A 12,515-nucleotide genomic window follows, 5' to 3' on the forward strand; every position below is an offset into this window, starting at 1 on the left:
CTGCCTCAGCCTCCCGAGTAGCTGGGACTACAGGCGCCCGCCACCTCGCCCGGCTAGTTTTTTGTATTTTTTAGTAGAGACGGGGTTTCACCGTGTTAGGCAGGATGGTCTCCATCTCCTGACCTCGTGATCCGCCCGTCTCGGCCTCCCAAAGTGCTGGGATTACAGGCTTGAGCCACCGCGCCCGGCCTAGACTCCGTCTCTTAAATAAATAAATAAATAAATAAATAAATAAATAAAACCTTTATTCTGAAAAGGGGCTTGTGGCACAGAAAAGGTTAAGAACCCCTGTTCTAGAAGAGGGGTCAGCCATGCCCAGTGCTGCTGGCACGTGCGAGTGCAAATGCCTGCTGCATCTGTGTGCACACGTGTATGAGGGGTGCAGGTGCATGAGGGGCGGCAGGTCTCCTTGGGGATGCACACGTGAACACGTACGTGTGTTCAGGGGCAGGCAGGGGAGATGTGCGGTGGAGGACAGGTCCCCAGGGAGGCCGGAGGATAATGTAATCCACACTGGTTGAGCCCTCACCCTCTCAGTTCAGTGGCTGCTTGGAGGAAGGGGGGCATCCAAGGCACAGCGAGGTCCCAGAAGAGGCATCTGTAGCCCCCGCCCAGGAGTCAAGGCAGGCTTCCTGCCCGCACACCTTCTGTGTGGTTGGGCTCCTGAGGCTGCATCAGCCCACAGACATTGGGACCCTGGCACCCAGGGGCCTGCCTGGCCCTTCTCTTCAGCACTGACGGAAGCAACTGTGTCTGGCAAGTCTCTTCGGCTGGAGCATCCTTCCTGTGGACCTTCCACCCTGGCTTCTCGTCCCAGCTGGCAGCCTCTGTTTCCTGCCATTGCTTCCCCTACTCCGCTGTCTGCACTGGGTACTGAAGCTTACTGGGTATTTGGGAATCAGAGACTTTGGCCAAATCCAATGAGTTCTTATACAGTGGGGATTCCAAGAAGTGGGGCCCCCTCCCTTGTCCCCTCCTGCAAAGGATCGTCAATGCACTGAGATACCATAGTTTATAAGCAGAACCAATCGTGCCATTTGTCATGTGGGGAGCTCCTTGTTGCTGGAGGCATGTAAGTGGAGGGAGGCCTGGGACCATCTGTCTGGCAGGTCTGTTCATTTTATGGAGCAGCTTTCTGTCACAGCTCAACCACTGTGTCGTCTTGGGCAAGTGCCGTCCTCTCTGGACTTTCATTTTCATAGCCATAAAGTGGGGTGTGATAATGTCTGCCGTGCCTGTCTCCCGAGGCAGCTGCAGCCACAGGTACAACAGGCTTAAAGGAGCATTAGAAGACAGGAGGGTATGAGGTTCAAATCCTGGCTCTGTCCCTCACTGTGTCCTTGGGCAAGGCTAAGGAACAGAGATGATGCCCACCCCTGCAGGTTGTTGTAAAGGTTCCTGTGGAGTTTGGCAATAGCAGGTGCCCTAGCAGGTGCCTGTGGTTTATTTTATTTTATTTGATTTATGATTATTATTTTGTGAGACAGAGTCTCGCTCTGTCGCCCAGGCTGGAGTGCAATGGCGTGATCTCGGCTCACCGCAACCTCCGCCTCCTGCATTCAAGCAGTTCTGCCTCAGCTTCTGGAATAGCTGGGACTACAGGCATGCGCCACCACACCCGGCTAATTTTTCTATTTTTAGTAGAGACAGGGTTTCACCATGTTGGCCAGGCTGATCTTGAACTCCTGGCCTCATGTGATCTGCCCGCCTCAGCCTCCCAAAATGCTGGGTTTGCAGGTAAGCCACTGTGCTGGCTGATTGTGGTTTTTTAATAGTTGCATTTTTGTTTTTCCTTAAAGCAGTTGCTCTTCATTTTTTCTTTGAGACAAAGTCTTGCTCTGTCACCCAGGCTGGAGTGCAGTGGCACCATCATAGCTCACTGCAGCCTTGAACTGCTGGGCTCAAGTGATCCTCCTGCCTCAGCCTCCCAAGTAACGGACCAGAGGTGCATGCCAGCACACTCAGCTGTTCCACTTTTTATTGAGGTTAAATGTACAAGTTGAGCTCACAAATCCCAGTGCGCAGTTCAAGGCATTTTCATTTAAGTCCTCTCCTGGGGCCACCACTCAGGTCAAGAAGAACATCTGCGGTCCCTGAAGCTTCCCTGTCCCTCACCCTTGGGTACTCCCCAATGTTACTGCTCTTCTGACCTCCTGCACTGTAGTTTGGCTTCTCCAGGCTCTTAACTTCATGTAATTGGAGTCGTGTGTTGTTTGCTCTGCTGCATCTGGCTTCTGTTTCCCAGCAGAGATCCTCCGTGCTTTTGTGTGTTTCCGTGGCTTGTCCTTTTCATGGCTGTGTGGTACTCCACGTGGGCTTCTCACATGTGGCACTGGTGACATTCTGAGCTGGATGATTCTTTGTTGGAGGGCTGTCCTGCTCATTGTAGGGTGTTCAGCTGCATCCCTGGTCTCTACCCACTAGATGCCAGTGTCCTATCCCCTCAAATGTGACAACCAAAAATGTCTCCAGACACGGCCAAATGTCCACTGGGGGACAAAATCATCCCTGGTTGGAAACCACCATCCTACCCCATTCTTCTGTTGGTGAACGCCTGGGTTTTCTCAGGTTGGGACTGTTACTGATAACACAGATGTGCCTGTTCTGGAACATGGCTTTTTGCAGGGTATGTGAGCATTTCTTCTGGGTATGCACCCAGGAGTGGCCCCGCTGGGTCCTAGCGTGGGCCTGTGTTTGGTTTTAGTAGAAGCTGCTGAGCAGCCTTCCAGAGTGGTCGTTGTCTGTGAAGATCAGTCAGTGATCTTTCAATGAATGATGAAGTTCATTCATTGAATAAATAAACGCATGAACGAATGAATGTGTGAACGAGTGTCCTCCTAAAACTCCAGGCTCTGAAACAGCTGATGTTCAAAACGGTGGCCACTGTTGCTCGAACACATGCTACACAGTCACCATCGGGGTGGTCCTGGAACAGGGACGCACATGGGCACCTTCGGGGAAGTAGCTGAGCCTGGTTCATCTCAGTACCCTGAGGCGCAGGCTGCGTGGACAGCAGGTGGTCCTTGGAGGCTTGTAGGCCTGGCCTCAGAGGAGCACGGAGCTGGCCCAAGAACTGGGATCTGGAACCTCAGGCCTGGAGGACCTGAGGCCTGAGCTCCCCCTCACTTGGGTTCACTGGGGACCAGCAGGGGAGGTACACCCCATGTAGGTGCTGGTTCACCTTCCCTACCTCCCCCACCTCCCCATCCAGGAGGATGGAGCCCCCAGCTCCCTTCCTCCACCTGATTTATTTAGACAACTGAAACGCACCCTGGGAAATGGATCAGATTTTAGATTTGACAAAAATAAAAACAAACTTGGCCACCCCTGCCAAACCCAGCACTCCCGCCCCCACCAGCCTCCCAGAGCCCCCCAAATCACAGAAACTGACTGTCGCCTGGGCCTGCAGGAGAGTGGTGGTCGCCATGGTAACCGTGCAGGCCTCTGGCTCGGCTCCTGGAGAGGAGGCTGCCCTGCAGGGCCTGCCCGGGCGCCGGGCACTGCCCCTCCACACAGTTGCTCTTCTAGCTGGGAACTGGCAGGTTAGAGGGAGCCCCAGCATAGTGGCTTCCCTGGTTCCCTGGTGACCCTGTCCCGTTAGTCCACATCCTGACCTCTCAGGCCTTGGTGGCTAGGGTGTGGTGTGGTTATGATCTGACTTAGCCGGGTTTTGATCCGGCTCAGCCTCCTCCCGGCTGGGGGACCTTGAGGCAAACATGCCTTTGCTGGCTTCCCCTCCCCTTCTTCCTGCAGGTAAATCCTTCCTTCTGAACCACAGCAGGGACTGGAACATCCCTCTTCCTGACCCCACTGGATACAACACAGGTCTGGGCCCCCAGCAGGGACACAGCCAGAGGGGCTGCCGGCTGGGCTCACCACTGACCCAGACTCCACTTCCCTTTGCCTGGCTTGGAACCTCACAGGGAGACAATGTGGGTGGGGAGGAAAGAGCAAATATTCTATTAAACCCATCTCAACTGGGTGTCCCTTGCATGGCAGACACTGAGCCGGGTGATGGCAGGATGTGTGGATAAGAACGTGGGATTGGCAGCCAGTGAGAGGCAGTGCAGATCGCCACATACCACCTGAGTGACCCCAGAACCAGCTCCTGTGGCCTCAGTTTCCTTACCTGTAAAGTGGGGATAACACTAGTAACAGCCAGTTTGGAAGAAATTTGCTGGTGTTGCAGGGTGACGCTGCTCATTGCTAGGCCTGAATTGGTTGACAGCTTCTTTTTTTATTTTTATATTTTGAGATAGGATCTCGCTCTGTCACTCAGGCTGGAGTGAAGTGGCTTGATCTTGGCTCACAGCGACCTCCACCTCCTGGGCTCAAGTGATCCTCCCATCTCAACCTTCTAAGTAACTGAGACTATAGGCACGCACCACTACAGCCAGCTAATTAAATTTTTTTTTTGCAGATATGAGGTCTCACTATGTTGCCCAGGCTGGTCTCAAACTCCTGGGCTCAAGTGATCCTCCTGCCTTGGCCTCCCAAAGTGCTGGAATTACAGATGTGAGGCACTGCATCTGGCCTGGATTTTTTTTTTTGTTTTTTTTTCCTGAGATGGAGTTTCACTCTCGTTGCCCAGGCTGGAGTGCAATGGCGCGATCTCAGTTCACTGCAACCTCCTCACCTCCCAGGTTCAAGCAATCCTCCTGCCTCAGCCTCCTGAATAGCTGGGATTACAGATGCACGCCACCACATCCAGTTAATTTTTGTATTTTTAGTAGAGACGGGGTTTCACCATATTGGCTAGGCTGGTCTTGAACTCCTGACCTCAAATGATCTGCCCGCCCAGGCCTCCCAAAGTGCTGGGATTACAGATGTAAGCTATGGTGCCCGGCCCGACCTGGATTCTTTACAAAAGCCTGTGGGTGAAGATTCAGTACGCCACAGGACAGACGTCAGTCAAAGGGTCTGTGCTAGCATCTCTTCTTTTCTTTTCTTTTTTTTTTTGTTTTTGAGATGGAGTCTTGCTCTGTCGCCCAGGCTGGAGTGCAGGAGCACGATCTCAGCTCACTGCAAGCTCCATCTCCTCGGTTCGAGTGATTCTCCTGCCTCAGCCTCCTGAGTAGCTGGGATTACAGGTGCGTGTCACCACGCCTAGCTAACTTTTGTATTGTCATTGTTAGTAGAGATGGGGTTTTGCCATGTTGGCCAGGTTGGTCTTGAACTCCTGACCTTAGGTGATCTGCCCGCCTCAGCCTCCCAAATTGCTGGGATTATAGGCGTGAGCCACTATGCCTGGTCATATCTCTTATTTTCTACTTAAGGGAATATGAAGTAACCAGCAGGTAATACCAGTGTGAGATTCTTTTTTTTTGAGACAGAGTCTTGCTCTGTCGCCCAGGCTGGAGTGCAGTGGCCGGATCTCAGCTCACTGCAAGCTCCGCCTCCCGGGCTTACGCCATTCTCCTGCCTCAGCCTCCCGAGTAGCTGGGACTACAGGCACCCACCACCTCGCCCGGCTAGTTTTTTGTATTTTAGTAGAGACGGGGTTTCACCGTGTTAGCCAGGATGGTCTCGATCTCCTGACCTCGTGATCCGCCCGTCTCGGCCTCCCAAAGTGCTGGGATTACAGGCTTGAGCCACCGCACCCGGCCCAGTGTGAGATTCTTAGTCCTCTCCTGGGGAGGTGGCTTTTCCTTTTTTTTTTATTTTTTATTTTTTTATTTAAAGCCCACAATGAGAGACCCCTTGGTCCTGTTATAAGAGAGGATGACAATAAAAGGGGCTCTCTGGTGCACACCATGTGGCAAACCCTGGTCCCAGGAGCCCACAACTACTGGGGCTCTTGCCTTCTGTGCTGGCTGCAAGGTTTAAATGAGATAATGCATGCCTGTTTGTTTTTGTTTTTTAAGATGGAGTTTCGCTCTGTCACCCAGGCTGGAGTGCAGCGGTGCAATCTCAGCTCACTGCAAGCTCCGCCTCCCGGGTTCAAGCAATTCTTCTGCCTCAGCCTCCTGAGTAGCTGGGATTACAGGCGCCCACCACCACGCCCAGCTAATTTTTTGTATTTTCAGTAGAGACAGGGTTTCACCGTGTTGGCCAGACTGGTCTTGAACTCCTGACCTCAGGTGATCCACCCGCCCTGGCCCCCCAAAGTGCTGGGATCACAGGCGTGAGCCGCTGCACTTGGCCATGCATGCTGTTTGATTTGGAGGCTCCTTGGCAAACAGACACTCAGGGTCACTGAAGAAGAGTTTGCGATTGTCACCATTATTACCATCGGTAGGCTGGTGCCTGGCACACAGCAGGCACCCAATATAAGCGCATTCATTCCCCCTGCTCAGCTCTGAGACCCCAGTTCTGAAGACTTTGAGAGGTGTGGTGGGGGGACATGGGTAGGAAGTGGGGCTGAGGGCCCAGGCTGTGCTGAGTCACTGGGGAGCTCTGCGGCAGCGCCCGAGGACCCTGAGTGTTTTTCTCCCCTAGGCCTGTGTGCTTGGGATGGCTTTGCCTGCCAAGGAAACTCGATTGATTGCATCACCATTGATCTGTTTCTCCATCTGTGTTCCTCAAAGGCGCTCAGGGCTGCCCATCAGGGATCTAATCAGCTTAAAGTGACGGCGCTGTGGCTGTGCCGAGTGTGTGGGGAAATGCGGAGGGTTTCTGTGTGAATTTGAAAAATCGACTGTGGCTTGGGGACCCCCGTGGGTGGGGAGTCTGTTGTCTGAGTGTCATTTCTGCTCTGGGCTTGCTGTGGAGCTGGGACAGGTTTCTGCCCGTTTTCCATCAGTGCAATGAGGGATTGGAGCCGTTGTTCTCTAACGACGTGGGCAGGGCTGCTCTGTGGCAAAGTTCACCCCTACTGCAGTGAGGGCCTGAGGGGTGAAGTAGGCGAGGCGGCTGGGTCTCAGATGCCCATCGCAGGGCTTCAAGCCTCGCTGTGAGAGGCGGTTGGGGGTCATTGAAGACTCCCTGCCCTCGTGGCACCAGCACTCCAGCCCTGCCCGCTCTGTCACCTGGAAATCCTGTGCTGCCCCTGGGGCTCCAGCTTCCCTCAGGTTGTCTCCAAACCTCACGGCTTTGCTTGCCTGTGCTCTCAGACAGTTCCTCAACACTGTGACTCATGGTGGAAGCATGAGGCGTTGGGCCAGGCTGCAGAGTGGCTCAAGCTGGACACCTTGACTCCCCCCGCCACCCTCATACCCCACGCTGCACTGTCTGGTTTCACTTCAAGGAGGGCTGGTGCTTTTGATCCCTGAGCCAGTGGGGAGTGTGTCAGGAACCGCGGGCAGCGATACCAGTTCTGGCCTGACTTCTAAGCCTCCTGGGCTCTTGGAAGGGGCCCAAGCTGTGCCATCTGGGATTTCCCCGGGCACCTCTGGGCAAGGGCTGAGACCGACCATCGCTGAATTTCTGAAGCTGAGCAGCCCAGGGATGAAAGCCACTCCATTTGCGTCCTGGGGGGACCCAGTGCAGTGGATGAGTTAGATGAACCACAGAGGCAGCGCTGTGCAGTGGCCACCGGCACTGCCGCGAGTCAAGCTGGGCTGCTCGGGGACTGGGTGACCTTGTGTGAGTGGTGGCAGCTCTCCAGGCTTGTTCCTCATCCGTCCCCAGGGGATTGTGAGAGCTGAGGTCATGTCCCTAGGGTGCCGGGCACACAGTCGTCAGAGTTACTGCCAAATTCATTACCGTGGTACGTGCTAGCCAAGGCAGGTGGGAGCGCTTCTGGAGAGGAGGCTGAGCCACCACCTTGTGAGGGGTGAGAGGCACATCCGGGGAAGCTTCAAGAAGAGGTGACCTGTGAACTGGGCTCTGAAAGAGTCTGTCTGCTGGAGAGGTGGAGGAAAGAGAAAGCGCAGGCAGAGCATGTGTTTGGAGAAAGCGAGGAGTTCATTGAGTGCTAAGGCCAGTGAGTGGTAAGACTGCAAGGATTCACTGAGGCGAGAGTCTAGGAGGCCTTGTGTATCAGGCTCGGGAGGGTGAGGGGGAGCCATGGGAGGTTCTTGAGCAGGGGAGAGGCGTCAGGAGAGCGTGTTTCAGGCAGATTAGCCTGGCAGTGGCAAAACAGCTTGGAGGCAGGAAAAGCCTCCAGCCTGAGGTTTTGTGTCTCAGCTCTGCTCTTTTCCAGCTGGTGACCTTGGGCCAATCTGTTTCCCTTTTGTGTCTTGGTTTCCTTATTTGTAAATCGGGCTTATAATAGAGCCGTGAGGATTAAATGAGATAACACTTGGAAAATGTTCAAATTGTGTTGGGCACACAGCAAATGCCTGGTTATCGTGTGGGGCTGATTGGAGGGGCAGAGGCCAGAGCTGGGGGATACAAAGGGTGCTGGGTCAGGGTCCTGGGGAGAGACACTGAAGATGGGCTGAGAGGCCTCAGGGGAGGGAGGAGAGCCATGGGCAGAGACAGGCCGTACTTCACAGAGGAGAGCACTGGCCTTGGAGTCCGGCAGGCCTGGTGTGAGTCTCTGTGCCAGTACCTCCTAGCTGCGCAGCCTGGGAGAGGCCCCTGGTTTCCCCGTGTCTCAGCCTTCCTTATCTGTAAAATGGGTCTGCTGACCTCCACTGCTCAAGGCCTTGTTGAGGAGGTAGCAGGGGCACCAGGCTCCTGAGAGACACCGTTAAGTGCACTTTGAGCCTGAAACTGGCAGGAAGGGCAGAGGGAGCAGAGGATGGGGCTTGAAGGAGAGAGTGCACGACAGGAAAAGGGGAAAAGCGACGGGGGATGGGGGATGTTCTCTGGTAATTAGAATGTTTGAACTTCAAAAAAAGTTAATTAATGATGAAGCTGCTGCTGGAGCCAGGCTCAGGCTCGAAGGGGCCCTGGCAGCGACTGAAATTAATTACAGGCTATGGTGGGAGAGTGGCAGTGGGGTGAGGGGACAGGAAGGAGCAGGGCTGGGGCCGGGAGGAGCTGAGGAGAGGCCACGAGAAGGCAGCATCCCAAAGTGGGCAGGGCTGGGGATGGGAGGGAGGCTGTTGCCATGGAAACCAGGTCACCTCTCCCACTCCTCTCTGGGTGGGGTCCCACTGAGGGTTTGGCTGCTGGTGTGGCTACATCCCAGTTAAGGGCAAGGGCTTTGAAATGGAGGGGTGAGGGGTTCGCTTGGAGACACTCCCGAGTCCCTGGATGTTGGAGTGGGCAGGGCCCATAGAGATTTACAGCAGCACCCCCCTTACCCACAGGGGACACATTCCAAGACCCCCAGTGGATGCCCAAAGTCACAAATAGCACTGAACCCTATATTTACTATGTTTTTTTCCTATACCTGCATACCTGGATAAAGTTTAATTTATAAATCAGGCATTGTAAGAGATGAGCAGCAACCAATAATAAAATAGAACAATCAGGCCGGGTGTGGTGGCTCAAGCCTGTAATCCCAGCACTTTGGGAGGCTGAGGCGGGCGGATCACAAAGTCAGGAGATGGAGACCATCCTGGCCAACATGGTGAAACCCTGTCTCTACTAAAATACAAAAAAATTAGCTGGGCGTGGTGGCACGTGCCCATAGTCCCAGCTGCTTGGGAGGCTGAGGCAGGGGAATCGCTTGAACCTGGGAGGTGGAAGTTGCAGTGAGCTGAGATCACGCTGCTGCACTCCAGCCTGGCGACAGAGCAAGACTCCGTCTCAAAATAAATAAAAAATAAAAATAAAAATAAAATAAAATAAAATAAAATGGGGTCAATTAGACCGGGCACAGTGGCTCACCCCTGTAATCCCAGCAGTTCGGGAGGCCGAGGCGGGTGGATCACCTGAGGTCAGGAGTTCAAGACCAGCCTGGCCAACATGGTGAAACCCCGTCTCTACTAAAAATACAAAAGATTAGCTGGGCGTGGTGGCGGGCGCCTATAATCCCAGCTACTTGGGAGGCTGAGGCAGGAGAATCACTTGAACCCAGGAGGCAGAGGTTGCAGTGAGCTGGGATCTCGCTATTGCCCTCCAGCCTGGGCAATAAGAGTGAAACTCTTGTCTCAAAAAAAAAAAAAGAACAATTAGAATCACGTGTGATAATCAAAGTTATGTGAATGTGGTCTCCCTCTCTGTCTCTCAAAATCTCTTATTGTACCGCACTCATACCTAATTTTGGGCCACAGCGGACCATGGGTAACTGACACGGCACATAATGAGGGACAACCTTATCTATCCATCTGACAGATGTTCATTGAGCACCCACTAGATGTTAGGGCCGTGAGTGTAAAGTCCCTGTCCCCCTTGGAATGCAGATTAGAGCAGTGGCAGAGACAATGAGTGTGTCAGCAAGACAGTGGCAGGGCATGAAGAGGCCGTGCGACTGCTGGGGTGATGAGGTTGGGTGGAGACTTCTCAGAGGAGGTGACCATGATGCTAGAAGCTCAGCCCTGGCCGGGTGCAGTGGCTCAAGCCTGTAATCCCAGCACTTTGGGAGGCCGAGACGGGCGGATCACAAGGTCAGGAGATCGAGACCATCCTGGCTAATACGGTGAAACCCCGTCTCTACTAAAGAATACAAAAAACTAGCCGGGCGACGAGGAGGGTGCCTGTAGTCCCAGCTACTTGGGAGGCAGAGGCAGGAGAATGGCATAAACCTGGGAGGCGGAGCTTGCAGTGAGCTGAGATCCAGCCACCGCACTCCAGCCTGGGCGACAGAGCCACACTCCGTCTCAAAAAAAAAAAAAAAAAAAAAAAAAAAAAAAAAAAAAAAAAAAAGAAGCTCAGCCCTTGAAGTGGGAACAGCATATGCAAAGGCCCTGAGGCGGAGTGTCCTGATGTCACTCATTGTGTGTTTGAGGAGCAGCAGGAGCCAGTGAGGTCAGAGCAGAGTGAACCAGGGCAGGGCGGAGGGAAATGGGGTGTCAGGGTGGGGCCCTGCAGCCAAGCAACGGCTTCAAAGTTTGTGCTGAGAGAGGCCGGGAACCAGGGCAGGGTTTTGCGCTGGGGAGGGAGGTGGTCTCGCTGATGTTTTTAACTGCCCACTGCTGCTGCAGGGAGGGTGGTTTGGAGGGGACAGGGCAGACCCAGGGGGCTGATGGGGAGGCTTCTGGTCATCTGGTGGAGGACTTCCAGGTTCAGAGACAGGGAGGGGCTTGCTGAAGACCGCAGAGCCAGTCAGTGCTGGCACTGGAGTTCAAATGCAGGTCTCCTGGCTTCGTTGTCTTGTTTGCTGCTTTTACTGCATGACAGCCCCTGTTTCCTGACACTCCATTTCTGGGGGAGGAGAGGGGGCTGCATAGGTGGGGTGTGGTGAGTTCTATCAGCATCTCTCCTCTTAGAGAAGGAGAACCTACTCCTGATTCCAGTCATTGCCTGTAAGGTCAGTCAGGCTGCATGGTCTGGAAGTTCACCTGGGTGTCTAACCTCAGTTATTCACACTGTGTGCAGCTCAAGTCTATTTCATCCTGGGTTGCCTCTTTTCAAGTAGGCACATATTTTCTGAGGCCCCGGGACTCAGTCAACTGGAGATCCCAGTTCAGGAGATCTGAGCAGGCTTCGGATTTCTCATTGGTGTGACAGGTGGGGGCTGGGAGCGACACAGCCCTGAGTTCCTTGGGGCCTGACCTTCCTGGTCCTGTGACTGGGAGGATTGAGAGTGGCGGGGCTGGACACTGCAGGTTGTGTTCTAAGGATGGGTAGGAGTTGGCCTGGGAGGGAGGGAGGACGGCATTCATGGAGGGGCTCTCAGCAGTGGTGAGGAGAGCAGCCTGGCCAGGTGCGGGAGGGGAGCCCACTCACCCCAGCTGCAAGCTGTGCCTAGAGGCCCTGCCCAAGGCCAGGTTCACGGCCGGCTCTGGATCCCTTCCGTGGCAGGAGTCTTTCTGCCTGACCAGGCCTGAGGGGGCCCAGCCCCACCCTATGTGGTGCAGGCCAGGGCTGGGCTTGGTGCGGGTGTTTTGGAGTTAGGTGATGAACCCTACCTGAGCCCTAACCGTAGCAGTGGGCAAGGAGGGAAGGATGGGGCCATCCAGCCAATCTCAGCCCCCCTGGAGGGCCTTCTGCTGGCTCCAGACCCAGGCATTGGTGGAGAAGGAGGGAACATGGGTCATGGGAGGGAAAGGTGGTCAGAGAAGGGAGGCAGTGACAGTCAGAGGGTGGTGGTTGGAATGGAGAGGCTGGGATAGCCCAGAGTTCCCTGACAGCCAGGCTTCCGGGAACCTCTCCCTTCTCTGGGCCTGAGGGGAGCTCTCAGGCTGGGCAAGGAGCGGGGTCCTGCAACTGGGGGCCTGGTGGGTTTGGTGCATATGGCCATGTCTGTTGTGATGGGGGCAGACTGGCACCACGGGCTTTGAGCTGTTTCAGGGATGGCACCCAGAGGGAGAAGAACGAGGAATGGGGTGTATACCTGTGTGTGTGGTGGGTTGAGGGTATTACACTCTAGGGTGTACCCCAGCCCCCACGGGCACGGTCCCACCTACTGCTTTGTCCTTGACTTGGTGTGCACGTGGTTTGAATGTGTCAGCATGCTGGTGATCCTGCTGAACTGCGTGACACTTGGCATGTACCAGCCGTGCGACGACATGGACTGCCTGTCTGACCGCTGCAAGATCCTGCAGGTGAGCCGGCTGCCCTGCCCCACCGCCCACCCC

The 12,515-nt window shown here is 54.6% G+C and overlaps 1 protein-coding gene across 1 annotated transcript in view; it reads left to right on the top strand.

Moving 5' to 3' along the window:
* The window catches only part of CACNA1I (calcium voltage-gated channel subunit alpha1 I), a 138,617-nt gene that overhangs the window by 29,574 nt on the left and 96,528 nt on the right, over positions 1 to 12,515 (top strand). The window contains exon 3 of the mRNA XM_017859840.1: positions 12,371 to 12,482. Coding sequence (XP_017715329.1) covers positions 12,371 to 12,482 — 112 coding nt within the window. The remainder of the gene's footprint in view (positions 1 to 12,370; positions 12,483 to 12,515) is intronic.

Source organism: Rhinopithecus bieti, unplaced genomic scaffold (genome assembly GCF_001698545.2).
Source record: "Rhinopithecus bieti isolate Rb0 unplaced genomic scaffold, ASM169854v2 scaffold_51734, whole genome shotgun sequence".
In the NCBI taxonomy this organism is placed as follows: domain Eukaryota; kingdom Metazoa; phylum Chordata; class Mammalia; order Primates; family Cercopithecidae; genus Rhinopithecus; species Rhinopithecus bieti.